Source organism: Giraffa tippelskirchi, chromosome 12 (genome assembly GCF_054371585.1).
Source record: "Giraffa tippelskirchi isolate mGirTip1 chromosome 12, T2T-mGirTip1v1.2.pri, whole genome shotgun sequence".
Classification (NCBI taxonomy): domain Eukaryota; kingdom Metazoa; phylum Chordata; class Mammalia; order Artiodactyla; family Giraffidae; genus Giraffa; species Giraffa tippelskirchi.
Window position 1 is genome coordinate 72,129,101 of NC_137286.1, and position 24,077 is coordinate 72,153,177.

General features: G+C 55.2%; 2 protein-coding genes and 1 long non-coding RNA gene across 3 annotated transcripts in view; 1 reads left to right on the forward strand and 2 right to left on the reverse strand.

Moving 5' to 3' along the window:
- The window catches only part of LOC145529707 (uncharacterized), a 1,704,434-nt gene extending 1,686,911 nt beyond the window's left edge, over positions 1-17,523 (forward strand). The window contains exons 213-215 of the long non-coding RNA XR_014071296.1: positions 42-153; positions 7,682-7,793; positions 15,323-17,523. This is a non-coding gene — a long non-coding RNA (uncharacterized LOC145529707). The remainder of the gene's footprint in view (positions 1-41; positions 154-7,681; positions 7,794-15,322) is intronic.
- Positions 9,834-12,846, reverse strand: LOC145529576 (uncharacterized). The gene is made up of 3 exons (XM_081550161.1): positions 11,449-12,846; positions 10,737-11,049; positions 9,834-10,486 (listed from the first exon to the last, which is right to left on the reverse strand). The coding sequence occupies exons 1-3, from the start codon at positions 11,683-11,685 to the stop codon at positions 9,858-9,860; spliced, it is 1,179 nt and encodes a 392-aa protein (XP_081406287.1). The 5' UTR covers positions 11,686-12,846; the 3' UTR covers positions 9,834-9,857.
- Positions 17,477-22,537, reverse strand: LOC145529516 (uncharacterized). Its single transcript, XM_081550092.1, has 3 exons — positions 19,090-22,537; positions 18,378-18,690; positions 17,477-18,127 (listed from the first exon to the last, which is right to left on the reverse strand). Exons 1-3 carry the CDS (start codon positions 19,324-19,326, stop codon positions 17,499-17,501), a joined length of 1,179 nt encoding a protein of 392 aa, XP_081406218.1. The 5' UTR covers positions 19,327-22,537; the 3' UTR covers positions 17,477-17,498.
- Positions 22,538-24,077: the final 1,540 nt, after the last annotated feature.

The following is a 24,077-nucleotide window of genomic DNA, read 5'->3' on the forward strand; positions in this document are numbered from 1 at the left end:
GGTCCGCCTGCGGCAGTTGGTGACCTTCCTGCTCCCCTCAGGGCAGAGCCGCCGGCCTGAGAATGAGGGCGCTGCTGAGCCCAGGGGCTGGGATGGCCCGTTGCTGCTGTGGTCCCAGAGCTCCACCCGAGACCTGACGGAGGCCGTCTGCCCGTGAGTCCTCTCCCGCTTGTCTGTCAGCTTGTTTGAACCATGCTGGGTTTTCTGCCCAGCCGGCTAAGGGGAGTCCCTGGAAATGCAAGGGTGTGGGTTTTGGCAGACTTCAGGGAAGACATGCCAGATGAGCCTGGGAGACTCCAGCTTAATCTGGATTCAGGAGATATCTCTTCGGGCCAGCTAGTAATTGTAGGATAAGCCTAATGAGTCTTCACAGGATGAAGAGAGTAACGTGCCAAGGTAGCAATCGATGTCCTCATTCGAGAGGATGATGAAGCTGGTGCTCAGAGAAGGGGGGAACTTGGCCACAGCAAGGAGGTGTGCACCCAGACGGAACCCCCAGATCCGGCCATTTGAGCTCAGGGAGGCCACTGGTGTGGCTTGTCCCTGTGGCAGGGGCCGAGGCACGCAGCCCACCCTGATTCCTGCGGGGGCCTGACTTGGGAAGTGCCATCTGGTAGCTTTGAGACTCACCAAACCAAATTGCACTGGAGAGAGGAAGGACACCTTCCTTCATCCACCCCCCACCCCCGTCGGATTCCCACATACCCTGACCCCTTTCTCTGGATTTCGGAGCCATTTCCAGAGTCCCGCTCATATGACCTCATTCGAAGTGCACTGTGGACGAGCTGCCATCTGCAGCTGCTACCACAGCAGCCAAGGGCTTTATCTCCCGAGTACCTCCCTTCCTTTGGAACTTGGGGGCCCTCTACTCCCCACTTGCACACCACAGACCTTTGCTGAGGATTGTGGGGACCCTCACTCAGTTTGCAGCACGTTGTAGCCATCCCTGTCCTCTCAATACCTCCCTTGCAACTCAGCTTGTGAGCTCCTTTGGAGCAGCGTGGCCCACCTGGCTGCAACGGCAGAGACACAGCTGACAGTGAAACAACAGCTTCGATCTGACAGCCGGAAAGCTCTGTCAAAAGGGACCTCCCTCTTCACACCGTAGAGGCTGTAGGAGCCGCCAGGGTTTGGGAACCAGTGCTGGGGCCAAAATGACTCCACAGCTGTTTTCCTTCCTGGGGAGGGTTCTGGCTCGAGTGGGAATGGCTCAAGTCTCCTAAGGTTCTGAAAGCCCACTGTGTGCAGATTCACGGTACACAGAGAGGAGAAGGTGGAGTCCTGCCCTGGAGGTGGTCACAGCTCACGGATGAGCCAGGCAGGCAGGCAGGCAGGCAGGGCATGAGAACACCTGGGCTGCCTTCATGAGTGAGTGGTGTGGGGGCAGAGGAAGAGAAGCCGGTCTGCTCCCTCATGTGGTGCCCAGGGCAGGTTGTCCCCAGAGGAAACCCTTACGACGGTGAGGACTCTCACTGCTGTTTCCCAAGGGGTTCCGTCGGTGCGTGTCTTCCCCGGAGCGGTCAGGCCGTCTCTAAAGTACACTGGCCATGGGCATTGCCTCTCCTTGGAACTTCCCATGTGTTTCTCTTTTGTATGGAACAGTGATTTTTCTAGAGGGGTTCTGGGCCACAAGGTTGTTGGGTCATTTGCTAGCCTTCTGTCGTGAAGAACGCTTTCCTGGGTGTTGGGGTGGTTTGTTGTTCCAGCTCCCTTTCTTGGCTTCTTTTGGGAGCTGGTGCAACAAGAGGAGCTCAGCCTCTGCCTTCTGGCTGAGATGTCACCCTTCAAACAGCAATGCCTGCCTGGAGATAATGATGGCATTTGCCAAAAGGGCTTCGTTTGGCACATGATATCTTGAAAGGACGTACACCGTCCTTTCAGCTATCAAAGGCTAGTTCAAATGACATAAAAATGAGAACTCTCCAATGGAGTCTTACAGTAGGTGGAGAGTCCGAAAAAAACTCCTTCAGTCATCTCACTGAGAGTCATTGATTGGGGACACCAAGAATATAGGAAGGAATGCAGAAAGAAAAGATGAAATTGTGGTCAGGATCGGGGGGAGGGATGAACAGGGCCTGCTTGCCTTGAACCCAGGCTTTGTTGGCGGGTGGGGCATAAAGATCGAACGGGTCTGAAACTACAGAGTGGTGATGGTAACACAGTATCACCAGAGTTACACAACAGTGTCCCAAATTGCAACAATGATGAAAAAGTTTACTAATCCCAACTTAACCAACAAAAATAGACGAAACCATACAAAAAGTAAAACATCACCAGAAAGGTGGAAACAAACCAAATGCAAAGCAGCTCAGGGGAAAGGAACTCCATGTCCCCTGGGGGCAGACCGAGTTGCCGGCGTCCACGGTGAGCAGACAGGGATGGACGCTGCAGAGCCGACCGCTCCCCTGGACATGGTGTTTCCGGCAAGGGCTCTGGGTCTCTGTCCAGAGCGGGGGCTCGTTCTTCCTGCAGGGGCGGGTGAGTCATCGTCGGCGTCTGGGTGTTGCGCGGGAGCCAGGGCAGGCTCTCCCTGCCGAGGCGGTGACTCCTCCTCTGCCTCGGGTTCTCCTGCCAAAGCCCGAGCAGGTACAGGTGCACGTGGAGGTGGAGGTTCTGGCTGAGGGGGTGGGACATCAGTGCCTGGGGCTGGGGGTCCTGCAGGCACGGAAATCCGATCTGCCCGGTGTGCTGGCCAGTACCCAGCTGGCCTGGTGTCTCTGCGAGGGCAAGGCTCGGTTCTCCATCTGCCCTCGGTGGATCCCTGGGTCCTGCACCTGGAGCCACCACCTCTGTAGGCACAGGTCTGGGAAGTGGAGCCTGTTTCCAGTTGGAGGCCAGTGCGAGAGCTGGGGGAGAAGCAAAGTTTGCCCACAGACCAGCCTTGGCATGTGCGTATCCCGGGACAGAAAGCTTCCAAGAGATTCCGAAAGAATACCCAGGGTTGGATGTCTTTTGGGACTGAAGTGTGCAAGATGGGGGTGGGGGTGTGAGGCCAGCGCTTGCTGCAGGCCCAGCAGCATCTTTCGGGGACTCGTCCCTGTGTAGCTCAGCACCCCCTCCCCACACACTCCCGTGCACCAGCCCCAGCGTCCTTACCTCTGTGCTCTGGCGTGCTGGGCTCCAGGTCCTCCTGCTGCCTCAGAGGCCGGGGTTCTCGGGACTCTGGGTCGGAGCCGGGTGTGCTGAGCTCCGTGGCAGCCTCAGACTGGGCCGCCGGGTGTATCCTGGGCGGTGTCTCGGCAGCAGGCCTTCCCCGCCTCCGCTTCGCCCCCGGTGGGGCTGATGCCTCCGTGGGCACGCTCACCTGGAGCCTGCACTGGGCCTCACGGGCGGGGGGTTGGTGCTCCGACCCCTCCCTCCGGGAGGTGGACGGGGTGTCCCCGTCCTCGGCCTCATCACGTGGGAAGCTCTGCAACGACAGTGACCGTCAGCCAGCCGTGCTGGGAGTTTTCCGAGCTGGGCCTGGCCAGTGGAGCCGCTGCTTCTGCCTGCTCGAACTTCTCTTCCCAGAAGGGTCAGAGACGTGTGTCTGCTCTGATCCCCACCCGGGAGGAAAGAGACCCATCTGAGGGTGTGAGGTCAGCCTGGGCGGCCGGCCCTGCCCCCACTGTTCCCATCCCAGCCAGCCTGATCTCCCCTGGGGTGTGGACACAACTTGTCCGCAGGCTTCTGACCCCACATCCGCCTGGGCTTCCTTGAGGGAGACACACCCCGAGAAACCCGCATCCACACACACAGGCAAAGGACCCGGTGTTTCCGGGTGGCATGGGAGAGGTGGCCTGGCCCGGCCTGGGGCTCCCCGTGTTACCTTTCTGTTTCTCCGGGCAGAGGGCCAGAGGCCTCTCGGGGGTGCCCTGAGCCAACGTCAACAGGGTGCCCACGCACACTGCCTGTGAGCTCTCCTGAGGCCCCGGCCTCTGGGCAGGGGCAAACAGCAGAACATCCTGGCAGCAAGAGATCTGGCTGGGGGCTCCTCTCCGCTCTGGAGGCCTGGATACCCGGGTTGCGGGTTCTGTTGGGTTCTGTTGCCGGCAGGTGACATCATTTCCTGGGGTTCGTGCTGAGGTCCCTTCCCCAAAACTTCCCAAGGGAATCTCTGGGTTTCTGACTGCTCGACCACCCCCCTTAGGCCATGTGCAGGCACATTGACAGCCACACAGCCCAGCCCACAGCCCTGGGGAGGCCTGGGTGCAGCCAGGGCCTGAGCTCCGAGGACCCCGCTGCTCTCAGACCAGGCTCCTTCTTCTCATAAGTGGTGTGGCCCTGGACAAGCATATGCCCCTCAGGGTTTCCCCAGTCTCTCCATCTGCAGAGTGGGGGTCATTCTCCCATCTGTTTCCTAGGTCTGTCGGCCTACGAGCAGCTCCATGCCTCTCCACCTGGGGCCGATATCACGTGGAGCTTGTGCGCTGAGACTTCAGAAAGAAAGACTCCATCCAGGGCTGACACAGCACAGAATGGGGCAGAACGAGGCCTGGATGCGCCGTGGTACCCAGGAAAAGGCACTGCCCCTCCTGACTGTTTTGAGACCCCACATCCAAGTTGGAGGCCCGAAAGGAAGACTCGAAGGTCTCCCTCTCTTATAGAAAAGAGTAGCCAACTTTCTGGTCCTCTGTTTCCATTGAGATTCTGTTCAAGTGTCCCAGCTCGGCTTCTGCGGGTGGCTGAGCTTCTAATGGCTCCCTGCGTTCTTGTCTTTTCCTCTCCAAACCTTCCGTCCTTTTCCCCCTTCTGGGGTGGATGGGCGCTGTCATTGCTTCTACCTTCGAGACAGATTGATGAAAAGTCTGGACCATCGACTCCTTTCCTCTCTTTGGTTCCGTGTCTCTCTCTGGCTGTGTCCCTCTCTTTTCCTTTCTCGATTCAGTCTGTGTCTTCCTCTTTCTCTCTCGTGTGTGGATGGATGGATGCTAGGAATGCACATGTATATGATTAGATGAGGGTTATGTTTTAGGGATGGGTTAGAGGGAGAGAAAGGCTTTAGGTCGGAGTTGGTCATGGGGGAAGGGTCAAGGGTGGTGGTGGTGTTTCTTGGAATCTGAGTGCTGTGCATTCTTCGTCTCTTTCCATATGAACCCCTTCTCAGATACACCACTTGCAAGGAGTCTCTCATGTTCCGTTTCCTATCTTTTGCATCTGTGAATGCTTAGCTTCTCTGTTGTGAAGAGGTTCCATTGGATGGAAACCCATTGGTGTACTTCGTTTCCCTCTTTCCCTTACTTGAAGAGACCCATTTCTACCTCCGCCCAGCAAATGGCAAGGTAACTCTGATGTTAATGAGCCTTTGACCTACGCTTCTTTCTAGCTATCTCATGACATCAGTCTTTAGGGTGAGGTTTTTCCCCGATATTGAGGTGGTGTGAGATCAAAACCAATAGCGTTCTTCAGATGTAGCTGTCTGGTTTTCCCATGGCCATTTATTGAAGAGGCTTTCTTGTTCCCATTTGGATATTCTCCCCTTCTGTGTCAGAGATGAGTTGACCATGGATGCCGGGGTTTGTTTCTGGACCCTCAACTTTATTCCATCGATCTGGATCTGTGTGTGTTGTTGTATTCCCAATAGCATACTGTCCTGCTGCTGCCGCTGCGGCTAAGTCACTTCAGTCGTGTCTGACTCTGCGCGACCCCATGGCCTGCAGCCTACCAGGCTCCTCCGTCCAGGGCATTTTCCAGGCAAGAGTACTGGCGTGGGTCGCCATCGCCTTCTCCGATACGCTCCTGAGGATCCTAGTTTGGTCGTCTAATTTCCTTTCACACAACCTTGGATGTCCGTATCGGGGCTTTTTCGTCAGATTGTATTGACAATTTAGGCTCTTTTCTGTTTCCGTAACCCCTTTTGCAGTTCTTTGTTCGGTGCGACAATGCATTGGCATTTTGGGAGGAATAGCATCCAAGCTGTGGATTGCCTTGTGGGGCTGTGACATCATTTTCCCAATAGGAATTCTTTCAAGCCCTGAGCACAGCTTCTCTTTCCAGTGATTGGTGTGGGCTTGATCTTCCTTCTTCCATCTCTCGCCGTTTTGTGAGAACAGGTCCTTCCTTCCCTTCTGGGTTAGATGGACTCGTGGGTATCACTTCAGTGCATGGCATTGTCAGTGGGGGTGATAATTCCCTTCTCATTGGAAGACTTTGCTGTGAGTATTAGAAATGCAAGTGATTTCTCTTCCCCTTCCTCCCTGTCCATCTCTCAGAGCCACCGGGAAACAGAGGCCTCATCCAGGGTCACACAGGCCTGAGGGAGTGCAACTAGACTGTTGTTTCTTCAGGCCCTCCGTGCTGGACATCATCCGGGATACTCTGTGTGTGTCTTCCTCAGTCTGGTGTCCCTTCAGACCTTTCCCTAGTTTTCACAGGCTTGTTGTGTTGGTGTTCTTTGTCTGTTTGGAGACACATCCTTGAGAAGCTTTGTGTTTCCACTCATTCGTCTCGCGATGTATGACCTGTCTTTTGCTTTTGTAATGAGGTCTTTCCCACAGTAGATATCTTTGATTTTGCAAAGTCCACTGTATTCTCTGGGTTGTTTTGTGGACTGCCTTTTAGTTTTGTGTGTGAAGACTCAAAGCACGTGTCCGGTTTCTGCTCATTGTTCTTCTAGATTTGTGACAAGTTTTCATGGAAACTTTGTCTAGGGATAACTGGAAGTGAACTTGGTGTAAGGTGTCAAGTCTCCATCTCCATTCATGTCATGCCCTGCAGTTTCCAATTCCCTGTTCCTGAGTGGTTTTGGAGACCTTGTGGGAAGTTTGGTTGCATGGGAGTTTGCATTTCCACCTTGAGTAGATTCCCACTGTTCTGCCCTCAGGGACACTGTCAAGGGGGAGTGAGGAGCAGCCTGCACTTCCAGCAGTGACCACACGGTGGGGCGAGTGCTGCTCTCCCCTCTGGGAGCCCCAGGCCACAGGCATCCCAGTGAGGAGCCAGCTCTGTGCTCGGCTGAAAGGAGTTAGACTCTCAGGAGCCTCTGAGCCCTTGCCTTTGGATCACCCAGGGTGGGCATTTACTGTGACAGAAAAAAATTGCCCTGAATTCCATGGACGGAAGAGCCTGGCTGTGTAGAGTTCGTGAGTTGCCGTGAATCAGACACAACTGAGGACACAAAAACTCAATAGACTAAAACACTTTTGGGGGGTGGGGGGAGTGAAAGGGGGTGATGTGGGGTTTTTTTGTGGTATATAATAGCCAAGGGAAATCTAGTTTAAACCTAAATTCACATAGATGGGAAAGGTATAGCTCTCCATCACCCTATTAAAAAAAAAAAAAAACTACTTAACTTTTCTGAAAGTTTATTTAGTAGCTTCCTTGAGCAGTTCATTGTGAAGCTTTTTTTTTTTTTCTGTGACATCGGCCTCATTAAAAAGTACGGTTTGCCTTTACTGGATAATTTTGTTCATTGGTTTGTTAGGGAATCTTGGTAATATTTGAGTTTCCTGGGGAGCATGGTCACATGACCTGGCCCTGGCCAATCGGTGCGTTCCACCTCCCTGGCCACTGTGATTGGCTCCGGACTGGGGCAGTGCCCAATCGGGGCCCAGGGCCGGGCCTCACGTTGGAAGCCAGGGGAAGACGAGCTCTCGTCCTGCTGGGGTAGGGGAAGGGGTGGGGCCGGGGGAGGTCAGGCTCCAGCAGTGGGAGGGGCTTGAGGTCCGCCTGCGGCAGTTGGTGACCTTCCTGCTCCCCTCAGGGCAGAGCCGCCGGCCTGAGAATGAGGGCGCTGCTGAGCCCAGGGGCTGGGATGGCCCGTTGCTGCTGTGGTCCCAGAGCTCCACCCGAGACCTGACGGAGGCCGTCTGCCCGTGAGTCCTCTCCCGCTTGTCTGTCAGCTTGTTTGAACCATGCTGGGTTTTCTGCCCAGCCGGCTAAGGGGAGTCCCTGGAAATGCAAGGGTGTGGGTTTTGGCAGACTTCAGGGAAGACATGCCAGATGAGCCTGGGAGACTCCAGCTTAATCTGGATTCAGGAGATATCTCTTCGGGCCAGCTAGTAATTGTAGGATAAGCCTAATGAGTCTTCACAGGATGAAGAGAGTAACGTGCCAAGGTAGCAATCGATGTCCTCATTCGAGAGGATGATGAAGCTGGTGCTCAGAGAAGGGGGGAACTTGGCCACAGCAAGGAGGTGTGCACCCAGACGGAACCCCCAGATCCGGCCATTTGAGCTCAGGGAGGCCACTGGTGTGGCTTGTCCCTGTGGCAGGGGCCGAGGCACGCAGCCCACCCTGATTCCTGCGGGGGCCTGACTTGGGAAGTGCCATCTGGTAGCTTTGAGACTCACCAAACCAAATTGCACTGGAGAGAGGAAGGACACCTTCCTTCATCCACCCCCCACCCCCGCCGGATTCCCACATACCCTGACCCCTTTCTCTGGATTTCGGAGCCATTTCCAGAGTCCCGCTCATATGACCTCATTCGAAGTGCACTGTGGACGAGCTGCCATCTGCAGCTGCTACCACAGCAGCCAAGGGCTTTATCTCCCGAGTACCTCCCTTCCTTTGGAACTTGGGGGCCCTCTACTCCCCACTTGCACACCACAGACCTTTGCTGAGGATTGTGGGGACCCTCACTCAGTTTGCAGCACGTTGTAGCCATCCCTGTCCTCTCAATACCTCCCTTGCAACTCAGCTTGTGAGCTCCTTTGGAGCAGCGTGGCCCACCTGGCTGCAACGGCAGAGACACAGCTGACAGTGAAACAACAGCTTCGATCTGACAGCCGGAAAGCTCTGTCAAAAGGGACCTCCCTCTTCACACCGTAGAGGCTGTAGGAGCCGCCAGGGTTTGGGAACCAGTGCTGGGGCCAAAATGACTCCACAGCTGTTTTCCTTCCTGGGGAGGGTTCTGGCTCGAGTGGGAATGGCTCAAGTCTCCTAAGGTTCTGAAAGCCCACTGTGTGCAGATTCACGGTACACAGAGAGGAGAAGGTGGAGTCCTGCCCTGGAGGTGGTCACAGCTCACGGATGAGCCAGGCAGGCAGGCAGGCAGGCAGGGCATGAGAACACCTGAGCTGCCTTCATGAGTGAGTGGTGTGGGGGCAGAGGAAGAGAAGCCGGTCTGCTCCCTCATGTGGTGCCCAGGGCAGGTTGTCCCCAGAGGAAACCCTTACGACGGTGAGGACTCTCACTGCTGTTTCCCAAGGGGTTCCGTCGGTGCGTGTCTTCCCCGGAGCGGTCAGGCCGTCTCTAAAGTACACTGGCCATGGGCATTGCCTCTCCTTGGAACTTCCCATGTGTTTCTCTTTTGTATGGAACAGTGATTTTTCTAGAGGGGTTCTGGGCCACAAGGTTGTTGGGTCATTTGCTAGCCTTCTGTCGTGAAGAACGCTTTCCTGGGCGTTGGGGTGGTTTGTTGTTCCAGCTCCCTTTCTTGGCTTCTTTTGGGAGCTGGTGCAACAAGAGGAGCTCAGCCTCTGCCTTCTGGCTGAGATGTCACCCTTCAAACAGCAATGCCTGCCTGGAGATAATGATGGCATTTGCCAAAAGGGCTTCGTTTGGCACATGATATCTTGAAAGGACGTACACCGTCCTTTCAGCTATCAAAGGCTAGTTCAAATGACATAAAAATGAGAACTCTCCAATGGAGTCTTACAGTAGGTGGAGAGTCCGAAAAAAACTCCTTCAGTCATCTCACTGAGAGTCATTGATTGGGGACACCAAGAATATAGGAAGGAATGCAGAAAGAAAAGATGAAATTGTGGTCAGGATCGGGGGGAGGGATGAACAGGGCCTGCTTGCCTTGAACCCAGGCTTTGTTGGCGGGTGGGGCATAAAGATCGAACGGGTCTGAAACTACAGAGTGGTGATGGTAACACCGTATCACCAGAGTTACACAACAGTGTCCCAAATTGCAACAATGATGAAAAAGTTTACTAATCCCAACTTAACCAACAAAAATAGACGAAACCATACAAAAAGTAAAACATCACCAGAAAGGTGGAAACAAACCAAATGCAAAGCAGCTCAGGGGAAAGGAACTCCATGTCCCCTGGGGGCAGACCGAGTTGCCGGCGTCCACGGTGAGCAGACAGGGATGGAGGCTGCAGAGCCGACCGCTCCCCTGGACATGGTGTTTCCGGCAAGGGCTCTGGGTCTCTGTCCAGAGCGGGGGCTCGTTCTTCCTGCAGGGGCGGGTGAGTCATCGTCGGCGTCTGGGTGTTGCGCGGGAGCCAGGGCAGGCTCTCCCTGCCGAGGCGGTGACTCCTCCTCTGCCTCGGGTTCTCCTGCCAAAGCCCGAGCAGGTACAGGTGCACGTGGAGGTGGAGGTTCTGGCTGAGGGGGTGGGACATCAGTGCCTGGGGCTGGGGGTCCTGCAGGCACGGAAATCCGATCTGCCCGGTGTGCTGGCCAGTACCCAGCTGGCCTGGTGTCTCTGCGAGGGCAAGGCTCGGTTCTCCATCTGCCCTCGGTGGATCCCTGGGTCCTGCACCTGGAGCCACCACCTCTGTAGGCACAGGTCTGGGAAGTGGAGCCTGTTTCCAGTTGGAGGCCAGTGCTAGAGCTGGGGGAGAAGCAAAGTTTGCCCACAGACCAGCCTTGGCATGTGCGTATCCCGGGACAGAAAGCTTCCAAGAGATTCCGAAAGAATACCCAGGGTTGGATGTCTTTTGGGACTGAAGTGTGCAAGATGGGGGTGGGGGTGTGAGGCCAGCGCTTGCTGCAGGCCCAGCAGCATCTTTCGGGGACTCGTCCCTGTGTAGCTCAGCACCCCCTCCCCACACACTCCCGTGCACCAGCCCCAGCGTCCTTACCTCTGTGCTCTGGCGTGCTGGGCTCCAGGTCCTCCTGCTGCCTCAGAGGCCGGGGTTCTCGGGACTCTGGGTCGGAGCCGGGTGTGCTGAGCTCCGTGGCAGCCTCAGACTGGGCCGCCGGGTGTATCCTGGGCGGTGTCTCGGCAGCAGGCCTTCCCCGCCTCCGCTTCGCCCCCGGTGGAGCTGATGCCTCCGTGGGCACGCTCACCTGGAGCCTGCACTGGGCCTCACGGGCGGGGGGTTGGTGCTCCGACCCCTCCCTCCGGGAGGTGGACGGGGTGTCCCCGTCCTCGGCCTCATCACGTGGGAAGCTCTGCAACGACAGTGACCGTCAGCCAGCCGTGCTGGGAGTTTTCCGAGCTGGGCCTGGCCAGTGGAGCCGCTGCTTCTGCCTGCTCGAACTTCTCTTCCCAGAAGGGTCAGAGACGTGTGTCTGCTCAGATCCCCACCCGGGAGGAAAGAGACCCACCTGAGGGTGTGAGGTCAGCCTGGGCGGCCGGCCCTGCCCGCACTGTTCCCATCCCAGCCAGCCTGATCTCCCCTGGGGTGTGGACACAACTTGTCTGCAGGCTTCTGACCCCACATCCGCCTGGGCTTCCTTGAGGGAGACACACCCCGAGAAACCCGCATCCACACACACAGGCAAAGGACCCGGTGTTTCCGGGTGGCATGGGAGAGGTGGCCTGGCCCGGCCTGGGGCTCCCCGTGTTACCTTTCTGTTTCTCCGGGCAGAGGGCCAGAGGCCTCTCGGGGGTGCCCTGAGCCAACGTCGACAGGGTGCCCACGCACACTGCCTGTGAGCTCTCCTGAGGCCCCGGCCTCTGGGCAGGGGCAAACAGCAGAACATCCTGGCAGCAAGAGATCTGGCTGGGGGCTCCTCTCCGCTCTGGAGGCCTGGATACCCGGGTTGCGGGTTCTGTTGGGTTCTGTTGCCGGCAGGTGACATCATTTCCTGGGGTTCGTGCTGAGGTCCCTTCCCCAAAACTTCCCAAGGGAATCTCTGGGTTTCTGACTGCTCGACCACCCCCCTTAGGCCATGTGCAGGCACATTGACAGCCACACAGCCCAGCCCACAGCCCTGGGGAGGCCTGGGTGCAGCCAGGGCCTGAGCTCCGAGGACCCCGCTGCTCTCAGACCAGGCTCCTTCTTCTCATAAGTGGTGTGGCCCTGGACAAGCATATGCCCCTCGGGGTTTCCCCAGTCTCTCCATCTGCAGAGTGGGGGTCATTCTCCCATCTGTTTCCTAGGTCTGTCAGCCTACGAGCAGCTCCATGCCTCTCCACCTGGGGCCGATATCACGTGGAGCTTGTGCGCTGAGACTTCAGAAAGAAAGACTCCATCCAGGGCTGACACAGCACAGAATGGGGCAGAACGAGGCCTGGATGCGCCATGGTACCCAGGAAAAGGCACTGCCCCTCCTGACTGTTTTGAGACCCCACATCCAAGTTGGAGGCCCGAAAGGAAGACTCGAAGGTCTCCCTCTCTTATAGAAAAGAGTAGCCAACTTTCTGGTCCTCTGTTTCCATTGAGATTCTGTTCACGTGTCCCAGCTCGGCTTCTGCGGGTGGCTGAGCTTCTAATGGCTCCCTGCGTTCTTGTCATTTCCTCTCCAAACCTTCCGTCCTTTTCCCCCTTCTGGGGTGGATGGGCGCTGTCATTGCTTCTACCTTCGAGACAGATTGATGAAAAGTCTGGACCATCGACTCCTTTCCTCTCTTTGGTTCCGTGTCTCTCTCTGGCTGTGTCCCTCTCTTTTCCTTTCTCGATTCAGTCTGTGTCTTCCTCTTTCTCTCTCGTGTGTGGATGGATGGATGCTAGGAATGCACATGTATATGATTAGATGAGGGTTATGTTTTAGGGATGGGTTAGAGGGAGAGAAAGGCTTTAGGTCGGAGTTGGTCATGGGGGAAGGGTCAAGGGTGGTGGTGGTGTTTCTTGGAATCTGAGTGCTGTGCATTCTTCGTCTCTTTCCATATGAACCCCTTCTCAGATACACCACTTGCAAGGAGTCTCTCATGTTCCGTTTCCTATCTTTTGCATCTGTGAATGCTTAGCTTCTCTGTTGTGAAGAGGTTCCATTGGATGGAAACCCATTGGTGTACTTCGTTTCCCTCTTTCCCTTACTTGAAGAGACCCATTTCTACCTCCGCCCAGCAAATGGCAAGGAGACTCTGATGTTAAGGAGCCTTTGACCTACGCTTCTTTCTAGCTATCTCATGACATCAGTCTTTAGGGTGAGGTTTTTCCCCGATATTGAGGTGGTGTGAGATCAAAACCAATAGCGTTCTTCAGATGTAGCTGTCTGGTTTTCCCATGGCCATTTATTGAAGAGGCTTTCTTGTTCCCATTTGGATATTCTCCCCTTCTGTGTCAGAGATGAGTTGACCATGGATGCCGGGGTTTGTTTCTGGACCCTCAACTTTATTCCATCGATCTGGATCTGTGTGTGTTGTTGTATTCCCAATAGCATACTGTCCTGCTGCTGCCGCTGCGGCTAAGTCACTTCAGTCGTGTCTGACTCTGCGCGACCCCATGGCCTGCAGCCTACCAGGCTCCTCCGTCCAGGGCATTTTCCAGGCAAGAGTACTGGCGTGGGTCGCCATCGCCTTCTCCGATACGCTCCTGAGGATCCTAGTTTGGTCGTCTAATTTCCTTTCACACAACCTTGGATGTCCGTATCGGGGCTTTTTCGTCGGATTGTATTGACAATTTAGGCTCTTTTCTGTTTCCGTAACCCCTTTTGCAGTTCTTTGTTCGGTGCGACAATGCATTGGCATTTTGGGAGGAATAGCATCGAAGCTGTGGATTGCCTTGTGGGGCTGTGACATCATTTTCCCAATAGGAATTCTTTCAAGCCCTGAGCACAGCTTCTCTTTCCAGTGATTGGTGTGGGCTTGATCTTCCTTCTTCCATCTCTCGCCGTTTTGTGAGAACAGGTCCTTCCTTCCCTTCTGGGTTAGATGGACTCGTGGGTATCACTTCAGTGCATGGCATTGTCAGTGGGGGTGATAATTCCCTTCTCATTGGAAGACTTTGCTGTGAGTATTAGAAATGCAAGTGATTTCTCTTCCCCTTCCTCCCTGTCCATCTCTCAGAGCCACCGGGAAACAGAGGCCTCATCCAGGGTCACACAGGCCTGAGGGAGTGCAACTAGACTGTTGTTTCTTCAGGCCCTCCGTGCTGGACATCATCCGGGATACTCTGTGTGTGTCTTCCTCAGTCTGGTGTCCCTTCAGACCTTTCCCTAGTTTTCACAGGCTTGTTGTGTTGGTGTTCTTTGTCTGTTTGGAGACACATCCTTGAGAAGCTTTGTGTTTCCACTCATTCGTCTCGCGATGTATGACCTGTCTTTTGCTTTTGTAATGAGGTCTTTCCCACAGTAGATATCTTTGATTTTGCAAAGTCCACTGTATTCTCTGGGTTGTTTTGTGGACTGCCTTTTAGTTTTGTGTGTGAAGACTCAAAGCACGTGTCCGGTTTCTGCTCATTGTTCTTCTAGATTTGTGACAAGTTTTCATGGAAACTTTGTCTAGGGATAACTGGAAGTGAACTCGGTGTAAGGTGTCAAGTCTCCATCTCCATTCATGTCATGCCCTGCAGTTTCCAATTCCCTGTTCCTGAGTGGTTTTGGAGACCTTGTGGGAAGTTTGGTTGCATGGGAGTTTGCATTTCCACCTTGAGTAGATTCCCACTGTTCTGCCCTCAGGGACACTGTCAAGGGGGAGTGAGGAGCAGCCTGCACTTCCAGCAGTGACCACACGGTGGGGCGAGTGCTGCTCTCCCCTCTGGGAGCCCCAGGCCACAGGCATCCCAGTGAGGAGCCAGCTCTGTGCTCGGCTGAAAGGAGTTAGACTCTCAGGAGCCTCTGAGCCCTTGCCTTTGGATCACCCAGGGTGGGCATTTACTGTGACAGAAAAAAATTGCCCTGAATTCCATGGACGGAAGAGCCTGGCTGTGTAGAGTTCGTGAGTTGCCGCGAATCAGACACAACTGAGGACACAAAAACTCAATAGACTAAAACACTTTTGGGGGGTGGGGGGAGTGAAAGGGGGTGATGTGGGGTTTTTTTGTCGTATATAATAGCCAAGGGAAATCTAGTTTAAACCTAAATTCACATAGATGGGAAAGGTATAGCTCTCCATCACCCTATTAAAAAAAAAAAAAAACTACTTAACTTTTCTGAAAGTTTATTTAGTAGCTTCCTTGAGCAGTTCATTGTGAAGCTTTTTTTTTTTTTTCTGTGACATCGGCCTCATTAAAAAGTACGGTTTGCCTTTACTGGATAATTTTGTTCATTGGTTTGTTAGGGAATCTTGGTAATATTTGAGTTTCCTGGGGAGCATGGTCACATGACCTGGCCCTGGCCAATCGGTGCGTTCCACCTCCCTGGCCACTGTGATTGGCTCCGGACTGGGGCAGTGCCCAATCGGGGCCCAGGGCCGGGCCTCACGTTGGAAGCCAGGGGAAGACGAGCTCTCGTCCTGCTGGGGTAGGGGAAGGGGTGGGGCCGGGGGAGGTCAGGCTCCAGCAGTAGGAGGGGCTTGAGGTCCGCCTGCGGCAGTTGGTGACCTTCCTGCTCCCCTCAGGGCAGAGCCGCCGGCCTGAGAATGAGGGCGCTGCTGAGCCCAGGGGCTGGGATGGCCCGTTGCTGCTGTGGTCCCAGAGCTCCACCCGAGACCTGACGGAGGCCGTCTGCCCGTGAGTCCTCTCCCGCTTGTCTGTCAGCTTGTTTGAACCATGCTGGGTTTTCTGCCCAGCCGGCTAAGGGGAGTCCCTGGAAATGCAAGGGTGTGGGTTTTGGCAGACTTCAGGGAAGACATGCCAGATGAGCCTGGGAGACTCCAGCTTAATCTGGATTCAGGAGATATCTCTTCGGGCCAGCTAGTAATTGTAGGATAAGCCTAATGAGTCTTCACAGGATGAAGAGAGTAACGTGCCAAGGTAGCAATCGATGTCCTCATTCGAGAGGATGATGAAGCTGGTGCTCAGAGAAGGGGGGAACTTGGCCACAGCAAGGAGGTGTGCACCCAGACGGAACCCCCAGATCCGGCCATTTGAGCTCAGGGAGGCCACTGGTGTGGCTTGTCCCTGTGGCAGGGGCCGAGGCACGCAGCCCACCCTGATTCCTGCGGGGGCCTGACTTGGGAAGTGCCATCTGGTAGCTTTGAGACTCACCAAACCAAATTGCACTGGAGAGAGGAAGGACACCTTCCTTCATCCACCCCCCACCCCCGCCGGATTCCCACATACCCTGACCCCTTTCTCTGGATTTCGGAGCCATTTCCAGAGTCCCGCTCATATGACCTCATTCGAAGTGCACTGTGGACGAGCTGCCATCTGCAGCTGCTACCACAGCAGCCAAGGGCTTTATCTCCCGAGTACCTCCCTTCCTTTGGAACTTGGGGGCCCTCTACTCCCCACTTGCACACCACAGACCTTTGCTGAGGATTGTGGGGACCCTCACTCAGTTTGCAGCACGTTGTAGCCATCCCTGTCCTCTCAATACCTCCCTTGCAACTCAGCTTGTGAGCTCCTTTGGAGCAGCGTGGCCCACCTGGCTGCAACGGCAGAGACACAGCTGACAGTGAAACAACAGCTTCGATCTGACAGCCGGAAAGCTCTGTCAAAAGGGACCTCCCTCTTCACACCGTAGAGGCTGTAGGAGCCGCCAGGGTTTGGGAACCAGTGCTGGGGCCAAAATGACTCCACAGCTGTTTTCCTTCCTGGGGAGGGTTCTGGCTCGAGTGGGAATGGCTCAAGTCTCCTAAGGTTCTGAAAGCCCACTGTGTGCAGATTCACGGTACACAGAGAGGAGAAGGTGGAGTCCTGCCCTGGAGGTGGTCACAGCTCACGGATGAGCCAGGCAGGCAGGCAGGCAGGCAGGGCATGAGAACACCTGAGCTGCCTTCATGAGTGAGTGGTGTGGGGGCAGAGGAAGAGAAGCCGGTCTGCTCCCTCATGTGGTGCCCAGGGCAGGTTGTCCCCAGAGGAAACCCTTACGACGGTGAGGACTCTCACTGCTGTTTCCCAAGGGGTTCCGTCGGTGCGTGTCTTCCCCGGAGCGGTCAGGCCGTCTCTAAAGTACACTGGCCATGGGCATTGCCTCTCCTTGGAACTTCCCATGTGTTTCTCTTTTGTATGGAACAGTGATTTTTCTAGAGGGGTTCTGGGCCACAAGGTTGTTGGGTCATTTGCTAGCCTTCTGTCGTGAAGAACGCTTTCCTGGGCGTTGGGGTGGTTTGTTGTTCCAGCTCCCTTTCTTGGCTTCTTTTGGGAGCTGGTGCAACAAGAGGAGCTCAGCCTCTGCCTTCTGGCTGAGATGTCACCCTTCAAACAGCAATGCCTGCCTGGAGATAATGATGGCATTTGCCAAAAGGGCTTCGTTTGGCACATGATATCTTGAAAGGACGTACACCGTCCTTTCAGCTATCAAAGGCTAGTTCAAATGACATAAAAATGAGAACTCTCCAATGGAGTCTTACAGTAGGTGGAGAGTCCGAAAAAAACTCCTTCAGTCATCTCACTGAGAGTCATTGATTGGGGACACCAAGAATATAGGAAGGAATGCAGAAAGAAAAGATGAAATTGTGGTCAGGATCGGGGGGAGGGATGAACAGGGCCTGCTTGCCTTGAACCCAGGCTTTGTTGGCGGGTGGGGCATAAAGATCGAACGGGTCTGAAACTACAGAGTGGTGATGGTAACACCGTATCACCAGAGTTACACAACAGTGTCCCAAATTGCAACAATGATGAAAAAGTTTACTAATCCCAACTTAACCAACAAAAATAGACGAAACCATACAAAAAGTAAAACATCACCAGAAAGGTGGAAACAAACCAAATGCAAAGCAGCTCAGGGGAAAGGAACTCCATGTCCCCTGGGGGCAGACCGAGTTGCCGGCGTCCACGGTGAGCAGACAGGGATGGAGGCTGCAGAGCCGACCGCTCCCCTGGACATGGTGTTTCCGGCAAGGGCTCTGGGTCTCTGTCCAGAGCGGGGGCTCGTTCTTCCTGCAGGGGCGGGTGAGTCATCGTCGGCGTCTGGGTGTTGCGCGGGAGCCAGGGCAGGCTCTCCCTGCCGAGGCGGTGACTCCTCCTCTGCCTCGGGTTCTCCTGCCAAAGCCCGAGCAGGTACAGGTGCACGTGGAGGTGGAGGTTCTGGCTGAGGGGGTGGGACATCAGTGCCTGGGGCTGGGGGTCCTGCAGGCACGGAAATCCGATCTGCCCGGTGTGCTGGCCAGTACCCAGCTGGCCTGGTGTCTCTGCGAGGGCAAGGCTCGGTTCTCCATCTGCCCTCGGTGGATCCCTGGGTCCTGCACCTGGAGCCACCACCTCTGTAGGCACAGGTCTGGGAAGTGGAGCCTGTTTCCAGTTGGAGGCCAGTGCTAGAGCTGGGGGAGAAGCAAAGTTTGCCCACAGACCAGCCTTGGCATGTGCGTATCCCGGGACAGAAAGCTTCCAAGAGATTCCGAAAGAATACCCAGGGTTGGATGTCTTTTGGGACTGAAGTGTGCAAGATGGGGGTGGGGGTGTGAGGCCAGCGCTTGCTGCAGGCCCAGCAGCATCTTTCGGGGACTCGTCCCTGTGTAGCTCAGCACCCCCTCCCCACACACTCCCGTGCACCAGCCCCAGCGTCCTTACCTCTGTGCTCTGGCGTGCTGGGCTCCAGGTCCTCCTGCTGCCTCAGAGGCCGGGGTTCTCGGGACTCTGGGTCGGAGCCGGGTGTGCTGAGCTCCGTGGCAGCCTCAGACTGGGCCGCCGGGTGTATCCTGGGCGGTGTCTCGGCAGCAGGCCTTCCCCGCCTCCGCTTCGCCCCCGGTGGGGCTGATGCCTCCGTGGGCACGCTCACCTGGAGCCTGCACTGGGCCTCACGGGCGGGGGGTTGGTGCTCCGACCCCTCCCTCCGGGAGGTGGACGGGGTGTCCCCGTCCTCGGCCTCATCACGTGGGAAGCTCTGCAACGACAGTGACCGTCAGCCAGCCGTGCTGGGAGTTTTCCGAGCTGGGCCTGGCCAGTGGAGCCGCTGCTTCTGCCTGCTCGAACTTCTCTTCCCAGAAGGGTCAGAGACGTGTGTCTGCTCAGATCCCCACCCGGGAGGAAAGAGACCCACCTGAGGGTGTGAGGTCAGCCTGGGCGGCCGGCCCTGCCCGCACTGTTCCCATCCCAGCCAGCCTGATCTCCCCTGGGGTGTGGACACAACTTGTCCGCAGGCTTCTGACCCCACATCCGCCTGGGCTTCCTTGAGGGAGACACACCCCGAGAAACCCGCATCCACACACACAGGCAAAGGACCCGGTGTTTCCGGGTGGCATGGGAGAGGTGGCCTGGCCCGGCCTGGGGCTCCCCGTGTTACCTTTCTGTTTCTCCGGGCAGAGGGCCAGAGGCCTCTCGGGGGTGCCCTGAGCCAACGTCGACAGGGTGCCCACGCACACTGCCTGTGAGCTCTCCTGAGGCCCCGGCCTCTGGGCAGGGGCAAACAGCAGAACATCCTGGCAGCAAGAGATCTGGCTGGGGGCTCCTCTCCGCTCTGGAGGCCTGGATACCCGGGTTGCGGGTTCTGTTGGGTTCTGTTGCCGGCAGGTGACATCATTTCCTGGGGTTCGTGCTGAGGTCCCTTCCCCAAAACTTCCCAAGGGAATCTCTGGGTTTCTGACTGCTCGACCACCCCCCTTAGGCCATGTGCAGGCACATTGACAGCCACACAGCCCAGCCCACAGCCCTGGGGAGGCCTGGGTGCAGCCAGGGCCTGAGCTCCGAGGACCCCGCTGCTCTCAGACCAGGCTCCTTCTTCTCATAAGTGGTGTGGCCCTGGACAAGCATATGCCCCTCAGGGTTTCCCCAGTCTCTCCATCTGCAGAGTGGGGGTCATTCTCCCATCTGTTTCCTAGGTCTGTCGGCCTACGAGCAGCTCCATGCCTCTCCACCTGGGGCCGATATCACGTGGAGCTTGTGCGCTGAGACTTCAGAAAGAAAGACTCCATCCAGGGCTGACACAGCACAGAATGGGGCAGAACGAGGCCTGGATGCGCCGTGGTACCCAGGAAAAGGCACTGCCCCTCCTGACTGTTTTGAGACCCCACATCCAAGTTGGAGGCCCGAAAGGAAGACTCGAAGGTCTCCCTCTCTTATAGAAAAGAGTAGCCAACTTTCTGGTCCTCTGTTTCCATTGAGATTCTGTTCAAGTGTCCCAGCTCGGCTTCTGCGGGTGGCTGAGCTTCTAATGGCTCCCTGCGTTCTTGTCTTTTCCTCTCCAAACCTTCCGTCCTTTTCCCCCTTCTGGGGTGGATGGGCGCTGTCATTGCTTCTACCTTCGAGACAGATTGATGAAAAGTCTGGACCATCGACTCCTTTCCTCTCTTTGGTTCCGTGTCTCTCTCTGGCTGTGTCCCTCTCTTTTCCTTTCTCGATTCAGTCTGTGTCTTCCTCTTTCTCTCTCGTGTGTGGATGGATGGATGCTAGGAATGCACATGTATATGATTAGATGAGGGTTATGTTTTAGGGATGGGTTAGAGGGAGAGAAAGGCTTTAGGTCGGAGTTGGTCATGGGGGAAGGGTCAAGGGTGGTGGTGGTGTTTCTTGGAATCTGAGTGCTGTGCATTCTTCGTCTCTTTCCATATGAACCCCTTCTCAGATACACCACTTGCAAGGAGTCTCTCATGTTCCGTTTCCTATCTTTTGCATCTGTGAATGCTTAGCTTCTCTGTTGTGAAGAGGTTCCATTGGATGGAAACCCATTGGTGTACTTCGTTTCCCTCTTTCCCTTACTTGAAGAGACGCATTTCTACCTCCGCCCAGCAAATGGCAAGGAGACTCTGATGTTAAGGAGCCTTTGACCTACGCTTCTTTCTAGCTATCTCATGACATCAGTCTTTAGGGTGAGGTTTTTCCCCGATATTGAGGTGGTGTGAGATCAAAACCAATAGCGTTCTTCAGATGTAGCTGTCTGGTTTTCCCATGGCCATTTATTGAAGAGGCTTTCTTGTTCCCATTTGGATATTCTCCCCTTCTGTGTCAGAGATGAGTTGACCATGGATGCCGGGGTTTGTTTCTGGACCCTCAACTTTATTCCATCGATCTGGATCTGTGTGTGTTGTTGTATTCCCAATAGCATACTGTCCTGCTGCTGCCGCTGCGGCTAAGTCACTTCAGTCGTGTCTGACTCTGCGCGACCCCATGGCCTGCAGCCTACCAGGCTCCTCCGTCCAGGGCATTTTCCAGGCAAGAGTACTGGCGTGGGTCGCCATCGCCTTCTCCGATACGCTCCTGAGGATCCTAGTTTGGTCGTCTAATTTCCTTTCACACAACCTTGGATGTCCGTATCGGGGCTTTTTCGTCGGATTGTATTGACAATTTAGGCTCTTTTCTGTTTCCGTAACCCCTTTTGCAATTCTTTGTTCGGTGCGACAATGCATTGGCATTTTGGGAGGAATAGCATCCAAGCTGTGGATTGCCTTGTGGGGCTGTGACATCATTTTCCCAATAGGAATTCTTTCAAGCCCTGAGCACAGCTTCTCTTTCCAGTGATTGGTGTGGGCTTGATCTTCCTTCTTCCATCTCTCGCCGTTTTGTGAGAACAGGTCCTTCCTTCCCTTCTGGGTTAGATGGACTCGTGGGTATCACTTCAGTGAATGGCATTGTCAGTGGGGGTGATAATTCCCTTCTCATTGGAAGACTTTGCTGTGAGTATTAGAAATGCAAGTGATTTCTCTTCCCCTTCCTCCCTGTCCATCTCTCAGAGCCACCGGGAAACAGAGGCCTCATCCAGGGTCACACAGGCCTGAGGGAGTGCAACTAGACTGTTGTTTCTTCAGGCCCTCCGTGCTGGACATCATCCGGGATACTCTGTGTGTGTCTTCCTCAGTCTGGTGTCCCTTCAGACCTTTCCCTAGTTTTCACAGGCTTGTTGTGTTGGTGTTCTTTGTCTGTTTGGAGACACATCCTTGAGAAGCTTTGTGTTTCCACTCATTCGTCTCGCGATGTATGACCTGTCTTTTGCTTTTGTAATGAGGTCTTTCCCACAGTAGATATCTTTGATTTTGCAAAGTCCACTGTATTCTCTGGGTTGTTTTGTGGACTGCCTTTTAGTTTTGTGTGTGAAGACTCAAAGCACGTGTCCGGTTTCTGCTCATTGTTCTTCTAGATTTGTGACAAGTTTTCATGGAAACTTTGTCTAGGGATAACTGGAAGTGAACTCGGTGTAAGGTGTCAAGTCTCCATCTCCATTCATGTCATGCCCTGCAGTTTCCAATTCCCTGTTCCTGAGTGGTTTTGGAGACCTTGTGGGAAGTTTGGTTGCATGGGAGTTTGCATTTCCACCTTGAGTAGATTCCCACTGTTCTGCCCTCAGGGACACTGTCAAGGGGGAGTGAGGAGCAGCCTGCACTTCCAGCAGTGACCACACGGTGGGGCGAGTGCTGCTCTCCCCTCTGGGAGCCCCAGGCCACAGGCATCCCAGTGAGGAGCCAGCTCTGTGCTCGGCTGAAAGGAGTTAGACTCTCAGGAGCCTCTGAGCCCTTGCCTTTGGATCACCCAGGGTGGGCATTTACTGTGACAGAAAAAAATTGCCCTGAATTCCATGGACGGAAGAGCCTGGCTGTGTAGAGTTCGTGAGTTGCCGTGAATCAGACACAACTGAGGACACAAAAACTCAATAGACTAAAACACTTTTGGGGGGTGGGGGGAGTGAAAGGGGGTGATGTGGGGTTTTTTTGTGGTATATAATAGCCAAGGGAAATCTAGTTTAAACCTAAATTCACATAGATGGGAAAGGTATAGCTCTCCGTCACCCTATTAAAAAAAAAAAAAAACTACTTAACTTTTCTGAAAGTTTATTTAGTAGCTTCCTTGAGCAGTTCATTGTGAAGCATTTTTTTTTTTTTTCTGTGACATCGGCCTCATTAAAAAGTACGGTTTGCCTTTACTGGATAATTTTGTTCATTGGTTTGTTAGGGAATCTTGGTAATATTTGAGTTTCCTGGGGAGCATGGTCACATGACCTGGCCCTGGCCAATCGGTGCGTTCCACCTCCCTGGCCACTGTGATTGGCTCCGGACTGGGGCAGTGCCCAATCGGGGCCCAGGGCCGGGCCTCACGTTGGAAGCCAGGGGAAGACGAGCTCTCGTCCTGCTGGGGTAGGGGAAGGGGTGGGGCCGGGGGAGGTCAGGCTCCAGCAGTGGGAGGGGCTTGAGGTCCGCCTGCGGCAGTTGGTGACCTTCCTGCTCCCCTCAGGGCAGAGCCGCCGGCCTGAGAATGAGGGCGCTGCTGAGCCCAGGGGCTGGGATGGCCCGTTGCTGCTGTGGTCCCAGAGCTCCACCCGAGACCTGACGGAGGCCGTCTGCCCGTGAGTCCTCTCCCGCTTGTCTGTCAGCTTGTTTGAACCATGCTGGGTTTTCTGCCCAGCCGGCTAAGGGGAGTCCCTGGAAATGCAAGGGTGTGGGTTTTGGCAGACTTCAGGGAAGACATGCCAGATGAGCCTGGGAGACTCCAGCTTAATCTGGATTCAGGAGATATCTCTTCGGGCCAGCTAGTAATTGTAGGATAAGCCTAATGAGTCTTCACAGGATGAAGAGAGTAACGTGCCAAGGTAGCAATCGATGTCCTCATTCGAGAGGATGATGAAGCTGGTGCTCAGAGAAGGGGGGAACTTGGCCACAGCAAGGAGGTGTGCACCCAGACGGATCCCCCAGATCCGGCCATTTGAGCTCAGGGAGGCCACTGGTGTGGCTTGTCCCTGTGGCAGGGGCCGAGGCACGCAGCCCACCCTGATTCCTGCGGGGGCCTGACTTGGGAAGTGCCATCTGGTAGCTTTGAGACTCACCAAACCAAATTGCACTGGAGAGAGGAAGGACACCTTCCTTCATCCACCCCCCACCCCCGCCGGATTCCCACATACCCTGACCCCTTTCTCTGGATTTCGGAGCCCTTTCCAGAGTCCCGCTCATATGACCTCATTCGAAGTGCACTGTGGACGAGCTGCCATCTGCAGCTGCTACCACAGCAGCCAAGGGCTTTAGCTCCCGAGTACCTCCCTTCCTTTGGAACTTGGGGGCCCTCTACTCCCCACTTGCACACCACAGACCTTTGCTGAGGATTGTGGGGACCCTCACTCAGTTTGCAGCACGTTGTAGCCATCCCTGTCCTCTCAATACCTCCCTTGCAACTCAGCTTGTGAGCTCCTTTGGAGCAGCGTGGCCCACCTGGCTGCAACGGCAGAGACACAGCTGACAGTGAAACAACAGCTTCGATCTGACAGCCGGAAAGCTCTGTCAAAAGGGACCTCCCTCTTCACACCGTAGAGGCTGTAGGAGCCGCCAGGGTTTGGGAACCAGTGCTGGGGCCAAA